Source organism: Sceloporus undulatus, unplaced genomic scaffold (assembly GCF_019175285.1).
Source record: "Sceloporus undulatus isolate JIND9_A2432 ecotype Alabama unplaced genomic scaffold, SceUnd_v1.1 scaffold_14, whole genome shotgun sequence".
In the NCBI taxonomy this organism is placed as follows: Eukaryota; Metazoa; Chordata; class Lepidosauria; order Squamata; family Phrynosomatidae; genus Sceloporus; species Sceloporus undulatus.
Window position 1 is genome coordinate 2,076,197 of NW_024802936.1, and position 16,879 is coordinate 2,093,075.

The window sequence follows — 16,879 nt, forward strand, 5'->3', positions numbered from 1 at the left end:
ATAGTGATATGAAGAGGAGGTCCTGTCATATGTGGCTGCAGTGTTAAGTTATTTTTATGTAATACAGTAGTCCTTTGCTATCCATGGGGGCTCTGTTCCAGACTGACACTCCCCCTCCCCCATGGATATTAAAAAAATGTTTTCAAAAATTCATTGTTTTCAATGGTGCATGTTGCCGTGTGCACACACACCCATTTAAAAAGGCAGGGCTTGCCAGCCACAGAAGCTCAAATTGGCATCTCTGGCAAGTCTATGGTTGGCATGGGTGCACCTTATTAGTAAAGTAGCTTAACTTTTAATACTTTTGAGGAAAGAAAATACAATAAGTAATTATACATTCACATTTTAAAATGTAAATAAGAATTTACTAATTTTGAAATCGTAAAGTTGGTATAGAAAATTAAGTTGATTTCTTTCTTTTAATCTTTTTTAATCTATTCATATCTGTAGGTGATATGGTTAAGGACAAGATGACTTGTTACCTGCTTCACTCTGTTGATCAGTTGCTCCCCTCAGCAACAAAGGAACGTATTGATTTCCTTCCACATTATGACACACTTGTGAAAAGTGGAATGTATGAGTATTATGCTAGTGAAGGACAAAATCCTCTGCGTAAGTATTTCAGGTGTTCTCTGAACAATATGTGCATGGCACATGGAAAATGAGGGTGACAAATACATGGCTATTATATTAAAGTAATTTTTTAAGGTTTTAAAAAACAGATTTAATAGAAATTTACTTTCTACATACTGTTTAATAGAACAACCTTTCCGTATGCCCTTAAATAAGTTGCTTACTCACCTATACACACTGAATATCTAGTAAGAAACAACAACCTTCTTCAATTCCAGATTTCATCTGTAGTTAAACTTTGATCCCACTCCTTTCATACCAGCCGTAGGTCTCTTTGCCTTGCCCCTGAACATGCAATGCCAGATTTTCTGTTCCAGGGCTCGTCTTGGGATGGACTTGCTAGGTAATGCATTCCTCTTCCGTTGAGGAGGTCCCATCGTATACACTTTTCCTCTATTTCCCCTTGTCACCAGAGTGATAGCCAAGATCAGATAGGATAAGTCATGATACATCTTGATCATTCCGTAGTGGCCCAGACAGCCCTGGTTCACGTCTCTCCTCCACCTGTCTTAAGGGGAGTTCCTCATACTAACTCAGCAGGGCCTCACCATTCACTGGGGTAAAGTGAGACACCCAGACCTATGGATGTTCAAGCTGATAACTTGAAAGGTTTTTCTGTAACCTTCCTACCTGCTTCTGTCAAAAGCTTTTTTACAGCCACTCATAAACCTACTACTCAACTATTCTTAAAAATGGGAGAATCATAGAATAATAGAGTTGGAAGAGGGTTATCTCCCTGACTCAGGTGCAGATTACCCATATTTGGGAGTTTGGAGGTATGATAGAAATGTTTATTGATAAATTATTAAATTCATGTTTCACCTTTCTTCCAGAATTGCAACTCAAGATAATTCACAAAATATTATAAAAACAGATATAAATAAAAACATAGTAAATTATAAAATTAAAAACCAATAAAGCAAATTGTAAAAATATATCAATTAAAATTATTATTATGTAAGATTCAGGATCCATCTTTAAATATGTTCTTATTTTCCATATAGTAAAAAAGATATGATGACATAACTCAGTAGCAGTTTTGATGCTCTGTGCCAAAACATATCCTTTCCACTTTTATTCCTGTGGATGTTCTAGAAAATCAAATGCTTTATGTTATTTTCTGTGTGTAAGATTCATAGCCTTTTTTCTTTATGATTTAATCTTAAATAGGTTTACAAGGTATTATTAGGGAAGAAACATGTTAATGGCTTGGAGAGGCTTGATTTAACATTTTTGAGAGTTGAATTTTCCCTCATTACTGGTAACATAGTCATGTGACAGCACCTGGAAAATTTGTCCTCTTGCTCATTTGGAAAGGATCCATAAATACAAGAGCCTCACTTGAATGGGAATACTCTGTAGCTTGTTGTGCCTTTCAAATGCATATTTGATTATATAACTTTTGTAGTAAATGATAATTCTTAGAAACTTACTTTCTTTTTATTTAGCATTTGCTCTTGCAGAATTAATTGATAACTCACTGTCAGCTACTTCTCAAAATTCCGGTGTCCGGAGCATACAGTTAAAGCTGGTAAGACTCTTAAGGCTTGATGTTTAATGTCTAATATTTTGTAGGTTTAATTTATTGTAGTAACGTCATACATTTTTCTTCCTTTTTCACAATAGTTGTTCGATGATACCCAGGGAAAGCCAGCTATTGCTGTTGTTGATAATGGAAGAGGCATGACTTCTAAACAACTTAATAACTGGGCTGTGTATCGATTGTCAAAGTTTACACGACAAGGTGATATGGAAAGGTTAGGATGCTCTACCTTCAGTGACAGTGAAACATAATATTGGTTAATTTGCCCTGTGTTTAAAATTTGCTGTCTGAAGTCTTCATTATCATAACATAATGTATTTCATGTAGTTCTGACTCCTACTTCTAGAGTAGAGCTAAGAAAGCTTGTAGAAGCACAATTCCAAAATGTTTCCTGAGAAGTGTGCCCCAGTGGAACTTACTCCTATCTAAGTGTGCAACCTAAATACAGTAAATTAAAAAAAAGAGAATGGTTGTTCTGGAAAAATCTTTGTACAGGAAAAATCTAAAGGATAGAATGTATGGAATGAAATATATTTGGGTAGTTTAATATTCTTGATGCACAAACACAGTCCCACAAAATTAGATGAAGCCTTATGTAAGTCTTTCTCAGTTTAGGGCATACATTTCAAATAAAGGTCAAGAACTAGATTCTTAAAGGTTTATAAATCAAAACAAAAAATAAAAAGCCAAGGTAACTCCTTTTTGATATCTCATAATTTAAGTGTGTCTTATACTTTATAGCATTTACTCAGTTTGTCAGTTGTTTGAGTTAGCATATAGGGTTCTTTCTGGAAGACTAATTGGTAAATAATGAAATATATAGTTGTTTTTCATTAGTGATTGCATATTTATATACAGCTCACCAATATAGTGTGTGTGTGTGTGTGTGTGTGTGTGTGTATAAATACACACATACACATACATATGTAAATATATACATAGAAATACCCAGACACACATTCTTGTGTGTGTGTGTGCATAGTGAGACAGAGAGACAGTGCCCAGTTCATGTCCCCAGATCCATGTGCACTCTTAAGCTCTAGGTGTTGTTGCAAAGAAGAGCTTATGCAGGTTGCCAAATAATGATGCAGAGGCAAAGGCTCCTCCTTCTAGAAGCTGAGAGTCTAGAAAGAGCTAGATACCACTGCTGGGCTGAGCAGTGAAGTAAATTCACACTACACAGTTATATTGCATTAGCACCACTTTAATGGGCATGGGCTCCATCCTCTGGAATCCTGAGAAATGTAGTTTTGGGAAATACTTAGTTCTCAGCCAGACAGCTCTAGTGCTTTAGTACAGAAGAATACCCTAGAACTCCAGTACAGATTCCAGAATACAGTACTATAAAATGACATTTGAAATGACACTGCTATAATTGTGCAGTATGGATATACTCTTAGTGTTGCTAATAACTAGGTTGCCCACCACTACCCCTACCACTCAGCTAGTAATTTGGACTGAAGGGGAAAGTGAATGGAGTCCGAAAAGCTTTGCAAACCATACTAGGAACATCTCAAGGCTGTCAGTCTCCTGTGTCTACTCTAGTAGACAGCATGAAACATCTTTGGACATTCTATAAATATAAAGTGGATCTGAGTGATGTGTTTATTATAATTACTTTATATGCTTTGAATAGATACTGTCACAAATAGGAAACTTTTATTTTCTTTGTTAATGTTTGTTTATTTATTTTTGCTAACCACTATATATTGAACGTTTACTGATATTTCTTTTTATCCAGTTTTGACATTAGTGATCATTCAGGATATGTACGTCCTCCAATTGTACCTCGCAGTTTAAACAGTGATATATCATATTTTGGGGTTGGTGGTAAACAAGCTGTGTTTTTTATTGGACAATCTGCCAGAGTAAGTAAAATTGGATATTTGTTTTAGACATTTTGTATATTATGTTCAATTAACTTAAAACAGCAACAGGGCTAGGCATATTTCTGCTCTTGTGCACTGCACACAGAGCATCTTTGGAAAACAAGCCTTGTGTGTGTGTGTATTTGTGTTAACTGTTACTGTTATGTTGTCAGCCACTTTGGCTTCCATATGGGAGAAAAGTCAGCTAGAAATTAATGAAATAAATTATAAACAGGCATTATTTATAATTCGTAACCACAGGAATTAAACAGAAAGCACTTTGAATCAAAGTGTATATTTGGATGAGGCAAATATCTGTTTTGGATTTTTACTTTGTTACTGTGTTTTAACTGCCCGGAGTCATTACTATACCAGTTTTTTTTTTAATTTTTTAAAATAAATTTTAAAAAAACTTTAAAAACAATATACAATACAAAAATAATATAAAAAACATATAGTCAACCTACAAAGACTTACAAAACAAATAGAAACATACAAAACACTTAACATCTCATAAGAAATCTTAAAAATATAACTTCTCTTTCCTACCATTTCCACCTCTATAAGAATCTCTATACCTCAAATTAAGATAAACAAATACACTTTAGAACAATTACTGGACTTCCTAGTCTTGGGTTTCTTATACAAAATCAATAATATGTATATGCTTTCTTGACATTTTCCTTCATATGCATGATTATTCCATCATCTCTCAATTTATTAACAACAGAAACCAAAGGATCACTCTAGCCCCAAATAATAGCTTAAGTTTTTACATTCTTTTAAATACTTAATAAATGGATCCCAATCTTTCCAAACACTTTCCATTGTTTTCACTTGTAGTAATTTAGTTAATTTGTCAGCCTCCATGAATTCATAAAGTTTAATAAACCATTCATCCATTGTTGGGCAGTTCTCCTCCTTCCATTTTGCTGCAAATAACATTCTTGCTGCCGAAACCCTATATAATATTAGTGTTTCATGTAGCTTCTTTATACTGTTGTCTAACACTATGTTTTGGATTTTTACTTTGTTACTGTGTTTTAATTGCCAGAAAGTCATTACTATACTAGTTTTAACTAGAAGATTTGTACAGTGGGCCCTCTTTATCCACAGACTTGCCATCCACGGATTTGAGCATCCGTGGATGGCAAGCACCGCCATTGGGGACAAAAGTACCTCGCCTCTCCCTTTACTCCCTCTACCTTCCTCCCCCTCTCTCCCCTTCCTTCCCTTCTTCCTAGCACCTGGGACAGCGCCTCTGGCGCTGGCACCCTCCAGCCAAGCCCCGGAGTCCTGTTGGCCAGAGAGTGCCAGGGATGGGGCTTGGGTTTTGGAGCCCAGAGGCTCCATCCCAGGTGCTAGGCCTGGGGACAGGGCTCCGAGACTCAAGCCCTGGCCCTGACTGGCTGGGTGGCAGACTCCACCCCCAAAGTCAAGCCGAGACAGAGAGGGAGGGGGGGAGAGGTGAAAGAAGGAGGGAGGGGAGACTCCAGTCCCATTCTACCTAATGGTAGTGCAGCCACATGGCTCCCCCCCTCCCATGGATACCGAGGGCCCACTGTTTAGAGAGGACGAAGAGCAATATGAAGTACATTTTTATTTCTCTTATTAGTGCACTTAAGCACTTCCTAAGCAGTTTGCACTGTGTAAGATAATTGCCCCCAACAAGCTGGGTACTCATTTTAGTAACCTACAGAAAGATGCAAGGCTGAGTGGAGCCTGGAGCCCTGCCTGGGATTGAACTTCCAGCCTTGTCGCTGTGAATGGCTGCAGTACTGGCACTTAACTACTGCATCACCAGGGCTCCTTAAAGACTGTGCAGTTTTTCTGCTGACCATAGAAACACATAGTAAACTACTGCACCTCCTTATGACACAGTCTATGGATGCTAGCAAAATTTTCAAAGGATGTTCAGGTAAACAACCTGTTGATCTCACAATTACAGAAATGCAGACCTCGCGTAGAATTTCATCCATTTATAACACAGAATAGAAATACACATAATAAACTAATTCATGAACCTATAACTGGTCTTGTGGGTACACATATTAAAGTCATTCTACACTACTCTATGGATGATGGCAAAAATTTCTAAATACATTATGAAAATAATCTATAAATGTTGTCAAAAAAAATGATAACCACTCCCAGGAATGTGTGGAGATTTTTCAGTAAAATAAATTTCACTCATGGACATGTCAGTTTTCAGTGATGCACAAGCTCACCATCAGGCCCTAATATTACAGTCTGAAAGCATTTTTCAAGGCAGTACTTTCCATTGTCATTACGTCTCAAGAGAGTTGACAGCTTAATGGTAAGAGCTAGGACTGGGGAGTTGGTTGGTTGCTGGACCAACTGCAGGAAGAAGTTAGTAATTGAGGTCGAGCAAGTAGAGACTAACAACCTCATACTTGAGTATTAAATGGGGTGGAATTATTCCATTGTGTGGTAGAATTTTAGTCACTGTACCATTATAAGTACCAGTTAAAAAGCATTATTATCAATTATTAGCATGTTAGTGTATCAAATATAGAAGTAACAACTGATACACTGAAGTTCATGTGGTAATACTTGTTTTAAAATCTATGCTTGTTGTAAGATCTTTGTTCTGCTCTATGTCTAGATATACTTATCTAAACTAGCAGTATGATGGTAGCAAAGATTGAAAGTGGCTTAGTAGTGGGGAAGTGATTAAAATAAAAATGATCTCTCATATTGTGGTAGCAACAGATGGAGCACTAAAGAGTTTTGTCTAGAGTCTAAACTGCTATTATCCTGCTGTTTTTACAGAATAGAGTCTAGACTGTAACAACAGCAGGGTCATTTAATGCTTATCCATGAGAAGTCCCATGACAAGTTAGTCAATGAGTTGTCCTAACCATACTGTGGCTCTCTGCCACATCTTTTTCAGTCAGCAATAGTGCTAGTCCACTTCCTTCCTCACATGTTGAGTGAATATGCTTAGATGGTAACTGCATAGAGCTAATTAGTGAGAATATTCTGCATGCTATTACCTAAGTTGCTGGCAGGAGAAGGTAGTCCTTGTCTTGCACTATTAATACACCACAAAATATTGTACTGGTGTGATTGCTACATTAGAGTAAATATAAAGCGATGTTCATACTTGATTTCTGTGTAATTTGGGTAGATGTGATTCCAAGTATCTTGCTCTCTGTGCACTACTGTAATTGTACCTAGCATAAATATGAGCTTGTTCTGATGCATTAACTTTTTGACATACTGAACAGATGATCAGCAAACCTGCAGGTTCTCAGGATGTTCATGAGCTTGTTCTTTCTAAAGAAGATTTTGAAAAGAAAGAGAAAAACAAAGAATCTGTGTACAGCGGCTACATTAGAAACAGAAAGGTATAGTAATTAATTTGGTGTGATCTGAGTTTTTTGGTTTGTGTTTTATGGTGCCATTGATTGTACAGTTTGGTTTTATCCTGCATTTTAGTTCTTTTTATATTAGCTTGTTGTAAACCATCCAGAGAACCCCAGGTTATGGGGCATTAGAGAAATGTTGTAAATAGTATGTAATAATTTGTTTGGTGATATTAAAACAATTGAAAGATTCATCTTGCTGCATAGAAGTAGCTATTAAGTCTGAGCCATTCTCAGTGTTTTAATTGTAATAACTAGTTTTTCTTTTCAGATAAGTAGGCAGGAAAGTCAAATTCAAGAGTAAATTTTGCCCAAATTTGTTAAATCCCATTAGGTTCCACATCCCTGTTATTATATTCTTTGCTGACTGAAATTAACTAGTAGTATTTCTTATCAGATGATTTCACTTTATTTTTAAATATTTCTCGTAGCCACGTGACTCTTCTCATATTGTTAACGATGATGAACGATTTCTGCACAATCTTATCATGGAAGAAAAAGACAAAACAGGTTTCACTGCAGTGGTTATTACTGGTGTACAGCCAGAACATGTGCACTACTTAAAAAATAATTTTCATCTTTGGATGAGACAACTGACGTGAGTTGATCATTATTTTTCCCCCCTGAAAGGCTGTTGATTTACAGATTATAAAGAAAGAACTTTATAGATGTTGAGTCTCCCTTATCCAGTATTCAAAACTACTCCAAAATCAAGGATTGTCCACACGGATAGCTGAGATAGTGACACCTTGGCTTTCTGATGGTTCAATGGATACAAACTTGGTTTCATGCACAAAATTATTAAAACTATGGTATAAAATTACCTTCAGGCTATGTGTATAAGATGTATATGAAACATAAGGCTGGTCCAGACAGCTCTAAATGGGTGGCTTGATGCAGTCCCTTTGAGCGCCAGATCTGGGCCACAGCAACTGCACAGTATGGCCCCGACCCAGCATTTTTCTGGCCCAAAAAGAAGTAGTAAAAAGCAGCTCCTTTTTGGGGTGGAAAAAAAGCTGTCCTTTCTGCTTAGGCAACACCTTTTTGGTCTTCCTGTGGCGTGCAGTGTATAAAAGCCACGCTGCTGGAGCACTGTAACGCTGCCTGTTTTTGATTGGGCAGGCAGCGTGACGCCAGCTTGGGGGCAGCATTGAGGCATGCATCATCTAAATATCATGCCCCCACGCCACCCCCAAGCTGCCGTTATTATGCCGGTCTGGTTTGCCCAACAGATGAATGTTGTGTTTACAATTGAGTCCCATCTCCAAGATACCTCATTAAATATATTCAATTATTCCAAAATCCAAAAATATTCCATAATCTAAAACACTTTTGGTCCCAAGCATTTCAGATAAAGGGGACTCAACCTGTCACAAATAATTCCTCAAGAACATACAAGTTGCATATTACATTAGAAACTAGAAGATATTACATTAGAAGATTAGAAACTAGAAGAAAAATATGCATGAACATCCTTTCAACCACTGTTTTTGTAATTTGGGAGAAGTGAACTAGTAGGCTGCCCAAACACATGTGTGCATTATTTTTCTATAAGGGGGTATGTAGTAAGCTCTTTCCTATTATGTCAGGTTCTTCCAGTCTTTCTTGGTTCTTCTTCGTGGTCTCTGTGACTCTACAAATGGACTATCTGTGCCTGCACAGTGCATCATTCAGAACCTTCTGGAATATTTATGTATGCATTTTTACTGTAGCCCTGCCCATTTCCTGTACACCTAATGGACACACTTCCCACCTAACACCTTAGTTCCTTTTTGTCTGCCATAGCAGCAGTATCAGTTAGGTGCCTTCTGAGCTACATTCTTTTCCTCTGTCCAATTTTGCTTCTGACTTGAATTGTTTTAACGGATTTTCAGATATTCTATTGCATTTGTGTTCATTGCTTGATCAGACTGTCTTATTGGATTTGACCAGGCTTGTAACTACTTTCTTTGTTGTCCTTTCTGCGGATGGAACTCCTGCTTGTCAAAGCCTTGGCCAGTGTATGGCTTCTTCCACATTTTTTAAATGCTGCACCTCCTGCAGAGGCAAAATATTCCAAAAAGACTGTCACTTGGAATGTCTTCTTTGTCTTGGGAAGGGCTGTAATATTGGTGCCTACTCTAATTCCAAGGCCTTTACAAGAATTTGAGATTAAAAGCACTCCTGTGGGAGAAAGCACTCAAGGCTGTTGCCTCTGTCACTTCAGTTTCATAAATCATCTCAAGTTCCATCTTTACCATAAGCCTCAGTCCCCTCAGTACAGGCATCTTTGAAGTGTTCTCTAATGGAGACATCCACCAACTTCTCTAAATATCATACTAAAGCAAGTCCTACCCCTGAACTGGCAGCTCTACCAACAGTTATGATGATACCCAGTCATTCTCTTGAGACCATCACAGAGTCTGTTTCCACTCATATCGGTCAGACCCATGTTCCACTAACACCAGGAAAGTCTTTGAACTGGGAGGAGATACTAGTTCAGACCAACAACCTTGTAATCAAAGAAGCATTTAAGAAAAAGAAAAAAACGGAGAGAGGTAGAACAGTTTCAACATGCTTACCAGATATAGACAGATCAACCACTGTTACCTGAGACCGAGGTTCAAACATTGGCTCCTGTTGTCATTCAGTCCTCTTCTTCATCTGACCAGAGGACACAGTCCTGTGGTGAATTCACCTGTTCCATCTCCAGAACCTATGCTTGTTGGTACAACTTCAGATGGAGAAATCATGGATTCATCACTACATGCTTCGGAGTCAACCCATCCTCCAAATATCAACTGTCCATCAATGAAATCAGATCAACCAGTGATCCCACATAAGCCTGTTCTGCCAGTTTCACCTATGCCAAAATCAGAGATGGAACAGCAATTGCGTCAAAATAGAGGGGGTGATCAATCTCAAAAATAGGAAAGAAATTTCCTCCTCATCTTCAGCTTCTTTGCCCAACAACCAGTCATGCAGCATCATTCTCTGACGCCTCAGTAACCATGAGGAATCTGGATAGCAGTAATTTATTTATGTAGTGAAGAGGGCATCCTACCAGTTGGGATGGACAGCAGTATCCTATCACAGGTGGAAGCTACACCCAGGGGTTTTCTGCAGTGTCATTACAGAATGGGGCACACTATGGACTTGTTCACAAGCAATGTAGTATCTTCTCCAGAGCCCTCAGGGAATGGAGAGCTGTAGGTGAAGCATTCCTTTTTAGTTGGAGGGGACCCTTTCATCCATTTCCCCTCATCACGAGGGTCATTGCCAAGATTTGTCAGGACAAGGACAAGTGCATTCTTAAAGTTGCTCAAGTGTAACTGTAGTCTTTTGATTAGTCATCTGTGAACTAACACAATGGCCCATCCCACCCCCTCATTTTGTCCTGCCTTCTCCTTAGATCCTTGGCTACTGCTTCAGCATCCCTGGAACTGAGGTATTAGGTGGGAAGCACGCCCATTAGGTATACAAGGAGTGGCCAGAGCTACCACCAAAATGCTTATGTACTATTCTAGAAGGTTCTGAATAATGCATGCATAGATAATGCATTTGTGTAAGTTCACAGATGACCACTTGAACCATAGTTACAGGCAAGAAACCTGTCCTTATGCAAATTCTCTCGCTGATACTGGATATAAATAAAAATATGTTTAAAAAATCACCATAAGGATTGGAGGCATTATCTAGTTACAACCACAAACTTGTTTCATGCAAGTTGTATTACCTGTAGTTTCATGGAAGTATATATTATTGTAGCCTAAATACCATGAAGACATCCAGAAACTGCCTGATCTTGGGAGCTAAGGCATGGTTAATACTTGGATGAGGGACTCCCAAGGAGTACCAGTATTGCGGATATATTTCAGAGGTGGACACTGTCAAAACACCTCTGAGTAGTCCTTACTTAAAAACTATGCGTTTCATTGGGTTGCCATACATCAACAGGTGACTTGCACATACACAGATATATTATTGCAAAATACACTTAGCCCTGCTTTTATGCTTCCAGATTCTAGTTATGTCATGTCAGTTTTTTACTTTAAACTACTTGTTTGCTTGAATGTTATGGTGTGCATGTCTATATTTTTTAATCTATACTAATCAAACTTAATATTTCAGACACATATATCATTACTATATCTATGGTCCAAAAGGAAATGAAACTAATTTGCCAAAGAAAGAGGGAAGACCTTTCAACAATATTGATATTGAGGTAGGAACAGGATGAGTGCCATTACAAATGAATGTGTTGGATTGGAAATATAAATTCACAAATGATGTTCTCCTAGAAGAACTAGAATTTTCACTTCTTCCTCCATGCTTCACCACTTAGCACTCTCCCTGCCCATAAACCAGTCTTTAGGGGCATGGAAGCCTCAAGAATAATGTATATTTAAATTATAAGGGTGTTTTCCCCCCTCTTTTATAAAGCTGTTCTCTTTTGTACTTTTATTTAATGGAAACCATATCAATAGGGCTAAATAAATGTGCAATATGGTTTGATTGATAGCTTGCCAAGGTTGGCGGTGTCGCTTGGGGGAAATTAGACTTTCCTTGAATGAGCAAATGTGTCTTTCTGCTAACTAAAGCAACTTCTGGCTCCAGCCCATTGAATATTAATATATAAAATGATAAAGTATTTTATCATGCTATTCTGAAGTATGGTTACAATACATACAGTTGTCCCTCCACGTGTGTGGTTTTGAGGTTTTTACAGATTTGATTAATTTGTTTCTAGGAATCTCTAGGTGCTCCAGCACAACTCTGCCAGAAGTTGGCCATAAAGTCACACTGGAGGACCTAGAGATTTCTAGAGAAAACACTCCTCTTCACATTTGTAGGTCCTGCAGTGCAATTCTGTGGTCAATTTCTGCTGAATGTTGACCATAGAGTTGTGCTGGAGGATCTAGAGCTTCTTAAATATATTTCTCTTAGTTTTAAAAAAGTTTTTTTCACTGTCCCCCCCAGCCCCCGTGAATGTGGAGCGCCCACTATGTAAGTGAATTCTCAAAAAATAATAGTAATATTTAAGAGAGGGTACTGATGTTTCATTGTAGTCTGTTGATAAATATAGTAAGAAAAATGCATATACAGGTGAAGCAAATAATGTCTTTTTCTTTTAGATTTCAATATTTGAAAAAGGGAAAACACCCAAGATTATGAATCTTAGAGAAATCAAAGATGATATGCAGACCTTATATATAAACACAGCAGCGGATAGTTTTGAGTTCAAGGCTCATGTTGAAGGAGATGGTATAGTAGAGGGAATTATACGTTATCATCCTTTCTTGTATGATAAAGAAACTTACCCTGAAGATCCTTGCTTTCCTTCAAGTAAGTTGGGGGACATTCTTATTGCCTCTTGTTGATATTTAAATAATGAAGACTAAATTTGATAAACTGATGTTTCCAAACCTTTCTAGGTTTTATAGTGAATAGTATTACTGTTACAGAACATATTTTAAGGATAAAGCAGACTTTTTCAAATAGTGCCAATTCATTTTATTTCATTTTGATGTTATTTATTAACTTATACTCTACCAAGACTGTTCGCAGCATAAATAATTCTTAACATACTGATTATCAGTTTTTGATCATTGGTTTCTTAGCATATGAAATAGCAGTGCTTTTGTTGTTGTTGTAAAACAAGATCATTTTTCTCTTCTGTCATGAATCATGTATATTTAAACCAATGTGCACATTGTGAGGGTATCTCCCCCCCCCCCAAGTTTTGGAGAATGACATGCTGTAGTTTCTGGCTATGCATTTGGTTACCTTATTGCTGAACCTCTCAGCAATAATGCTACTGTCAGCATAGCCGCTTGCTTCACAAGAGCATGCAGTCCCACAGCCATGGAGAAGTAGTGCCATGGTGGGCCAGTAACAACTACTGATAGTCATAATTCTAAATAAATTGTATGTCTTTTGGGGGAATTTTAGTTTGAAGAACAGTTTTCTTTGTTGGTATTCCTTCAAAATTTAAAACTCCATTTTTATATAGGAGTAAAAGATGATGATGAAGAAGAAGATGAAGATGATGAAGCAGAATGTTTTGCAGTAGAAAAGAGAGCCAGAGGCAAAAGACCTATTTTTGAATGTTTTTGGAATGGAAGACTAATACCATATACAACAGTGGAAGAGTAAGAATATGGCAGTGCTATATGTAATTCGTATGCTTTTAAAATTTTATTTTTAGAAGTTTCTAAACATTATTTTCCCCCCTCAAGATTTGAGTGGTGTGCTCTTCCCAAGAAGAGGGGGCTTACCCCCATTGAATGTTACAAGAGAATTTCTGGTGTATTATTTACAAATGACAAATTTCAAGTCAGCACCAACAAATTGACTTTCATGGATTTGGAGTTAAAGTTAAAAGACAAAAATACACTTTTTACAAGAATCGTCAATGGACAGGTAATATTTATTTATTAGCTTGCTAAAACTGCTCTGGTACATTTAGAAAATATATATAGAAAGAATTAGATGTTGCTTGTTTTTCAAAAATGGCATATTTCTTGAAGATTATGTCTTTATTGTATCAGGACTTATTTGCTATTTAAGGGTGTCTGTATGACTAAGCAAAAGGGGTTATCCGCACTTGCACAATCCATTGTTCAGAACTTTCTACAGGGATAGTGGCCCCGCCACAATGACAAGCTAGCAATCCACAGATTCAGCCACCCATGAATTACCATACCCCATATCATTTAATGGCAGAGCATGCAAGCAAATTTGCACATGTTGCAACCCATTGAATAATATGGGCCAAGATTGTCCATGTTTTCCTATCCACAGCCCCTCCCTCCCCTGAAACTGAGCCCCCATGGATGGAAAGAGTCCATTTATTATTTATTATATAAGCATTTTGGTTGTAATCCCACTCCACCTCTCTAGGCACCAAAGCAGTACCCTTCCTGCTTAAATGCTCAGTTCATTTTCATCCCCTGCATCAGCAGTATTAGAAAAATTGTTGAGATATATTTTCTAGTTACTTTTGGTTTTTATTGTTTTTTGACTTCCCTGTAACAGTTTACAAATTAGCTTGGTGGATTTTTCTGTTATTCTCCAGCTCTTTTTTCAGTGACTCTTCAGTTTATTCTAGTAGTTCCCAAACTTTAGTTCTCCGGACATTTTGGACTTCAGCTCCCAGAATTTCTGACTACTGGCCAAGCTGACCCAGGCTTGTGGGAGCTGAAGTACAAAACACCTGGAGGAACAAAGTCTGGGAGCCAGTGGTTTAGCCCATTAGTTTTGTTTTGGCCATTCTTCTTTCAGACTGACTTAGGTCCTCATGGAACTCCTTTAAGAAGTGCACCATATGTGGTGCTAAGATTTCTGAATGGAATAAGCACGCAAAATGCCTTTTGTGTTTTGATGAAAGTCATAATGTAGGAGCTTGCATCTACCTGCTAAAACTGGGATTCTAGACTGAAGGCCTTGCTTTACGAACACAAGGAGAGCAAACTCCACATCCATGCTCTCGAGATGTTGGCAAGGGAGAAAGCATTTCAAACTTTTGAAACACTCCTGTGAGGCAGGGTGGTTCCGGTTGTTATCAACAACAGTACACTAATGTATTATTTGAACAAACAAGGTGAACTATGGAACTGGAACACAACAGAGGCATCTCAATTTCTGCAATTCAGCTTCCTGGAGAAGAACATATTAACATATGCTCCAAGTAGAACATCACATGTACTATGAATGGATGCTCCATCAAAGGCTTTCCAACTAGTCCTATGAGAGTGGAGTACAATGGAGGTACATCTTTTTGCCTCTTCCAAGCACAACCAGTGTAAGATGTTTTGCTCCAGGACTCATTGGAGGAAGTCATACAGCAATGCCTTCCTGTTTCACTGGGGAGTTCCCGTTGTCTGCACTTTCCCTTCTTTCCCCCTAATCCATTGATGACTGGATATCAAAGATCTAGAGAAACAAGGCATGCTCACTGTGGTGGACCAAGCTATTGTGGTTCACACCTCTTTTCCATCTGTCTTGAGACAACCATCTCAGTGTTCTGTACCAACCAGACCTCCACACCATCCACAATGGACACATGAGATGTGAACACTTGGAAGGTATTCCCATAACATCTCTATCTGAAGCAATTAAACAGATCAATATTGCAGATTAGTAATGCAGTACATTATTTGAACATTCTTACAGTTATAAGTGGAAAAAAGTTCCTGTCCTTTTTGTCATCTCAGTGGCAGGCTCAACATTCCTTCTTTCTCTTTATGATGGAGGCCTTTCCCTCTCTTCTGTGAAGTTTTACCTATATGCCACTTTAGCCAACTTTCAGCTGATCAGGAAGTTCTTTGGTGAAGAAATTCCTTAAAATTACAGGAATCTCCATCCTCCAATATCAGGACTCACTTCCCAATGCAGTTTTGAACTAGTGCAGCTTTTGAACTATTGCAGCTTTGCAGGAAGCCCTCTGAACCCATGGTATCTTGTGATAATCTACTTACCTGGAAGACAGCTTTCTTGGTAGCCATTACATTTGCAAGACATCAGGAGACTTTCATGGCCTCAGAATGGAACAAGACTCCTTACGTTTTCATCAGGAAAAGGTCATCTTCAGAGCAGACTTCTCTTCCTTACCTAAGGTGGTGCCATTATTTCACATCAACCTGGACACCGTATTGCCTGCTTTGATGCAGAACACTGCTACAGACTTAGAACAGACTGTTATTTGCATGGACATCAGAAAAGGCTTAGTTGTCTCTGTGGATAGGACTGCCAAGTTCCACAACTCTGAGACTATTTTTAAGAAACTGCCTATTCGAGTCAGCACTTTCTGAAATTGGTGGTTTCCACCATTCACTTGGCTTATAAACTGGCCAAGAAGGATCCTCCGGTTCATAGCCATTCTACTAGGGCTATGGCTCATCATCTGTTTTTTGTACGGTGTACCTCTGGAGGACTTGTGCAGAGCAGCTACAGGGTCACAGCCTTTGACCTTCATCTCTCAGTATAGACTGCATGCAAGCTCAAAAGCTGATCACATTTTTGAGAGAGCTGTGTTGTTTTTCTATGTGACATAACACCCAGGAGTCTATACCATTCTTTTGGGCCATGACACTGCAGCCTCCTATGGTTAATAGCATGTTAGGCCCTACGCAGGCTGGTCATTAAGGCCTGGGGGCAGATTTTGGGTGGGGCATCCACATGCCCCAGGGTGCTGTAAAGTCCCAACTATCACTCCCTGGAAAGGCCAAATCAGCCACAGCATGTGGTTGCCGGGGCCCTGATCCGGCGCAGCTGAAGACGACTGCAGGCCACCCTTTAGTGTGAGTCAGAGACCACAAAGAAGGAAACGTGGCATGCATAAGTTTTTTAAGTAGTCATTTATAAACTCAGACAACCCTGCCCATCCTCCTCTCGTCTTCTCCTGCCTCCCTTTGGATCCTTGGATGCTGGTGTTCAGTGTCCATGGAACTGAAGGGTGTACTTGG

General features: G+C 38.5%; 1 protein-coding gene across 2 annotated transcripts in view; it reads left to right on the forward strand.

The window, feature by feature from the left end:
* The window catches only part of LOC121917290 (structural maintenance of chromosomes flexible hinge domain-containing protein 1-like), a 138,301-nt gene that overhangs the window by 16,404 nt on the left and 105,018 nt on the right, over positions 1 to 16,879 (forward strand). For both annotated transcript variants that reach the window (XM_042443104.1, XM_042443106.1), the window contains exons 3-12: positions 451 to 612; positions 2,082 to 2,164; positions 2,260 to 2,390; positions 3,918 to 4,044; positions 7,296 to 7,415; positions 7,865 to 8,031; positions 11,544 to 11,637; positions 12,548 to 12,758; positions 13,426 to 13,564; positions 13,652 to 13,835. In XM_042443104.1, the coding sequence (XP_042299038.1) occupies positions 451 to 612; positions 2,082 to 2,164; positions 2,260 to 2,390; positions 3,918 to 4,044; positions 7,296 to 7,415; positions 7,865 to 8,031; positions 11,544 to 11,637; positions 12,548 to 12,758; positions 13,426 to 13,564; positions 13,652 to 13,835 (1,418 nt within the window). The remainder of the gene's footprint in view (positions 1 to 450; positions 613 to 2,081; positions 2,165 to 2,259; positions 2,391 to 3,917; positions 4,045 to 7,295; positions 7,416 to 7,864; positions 8,032 to 11,543; positions 11,638 to 12,547; positions 12,759 to 13,425; positions 13,565 to 13,651; positions 13,836 to 16,879) is intronic.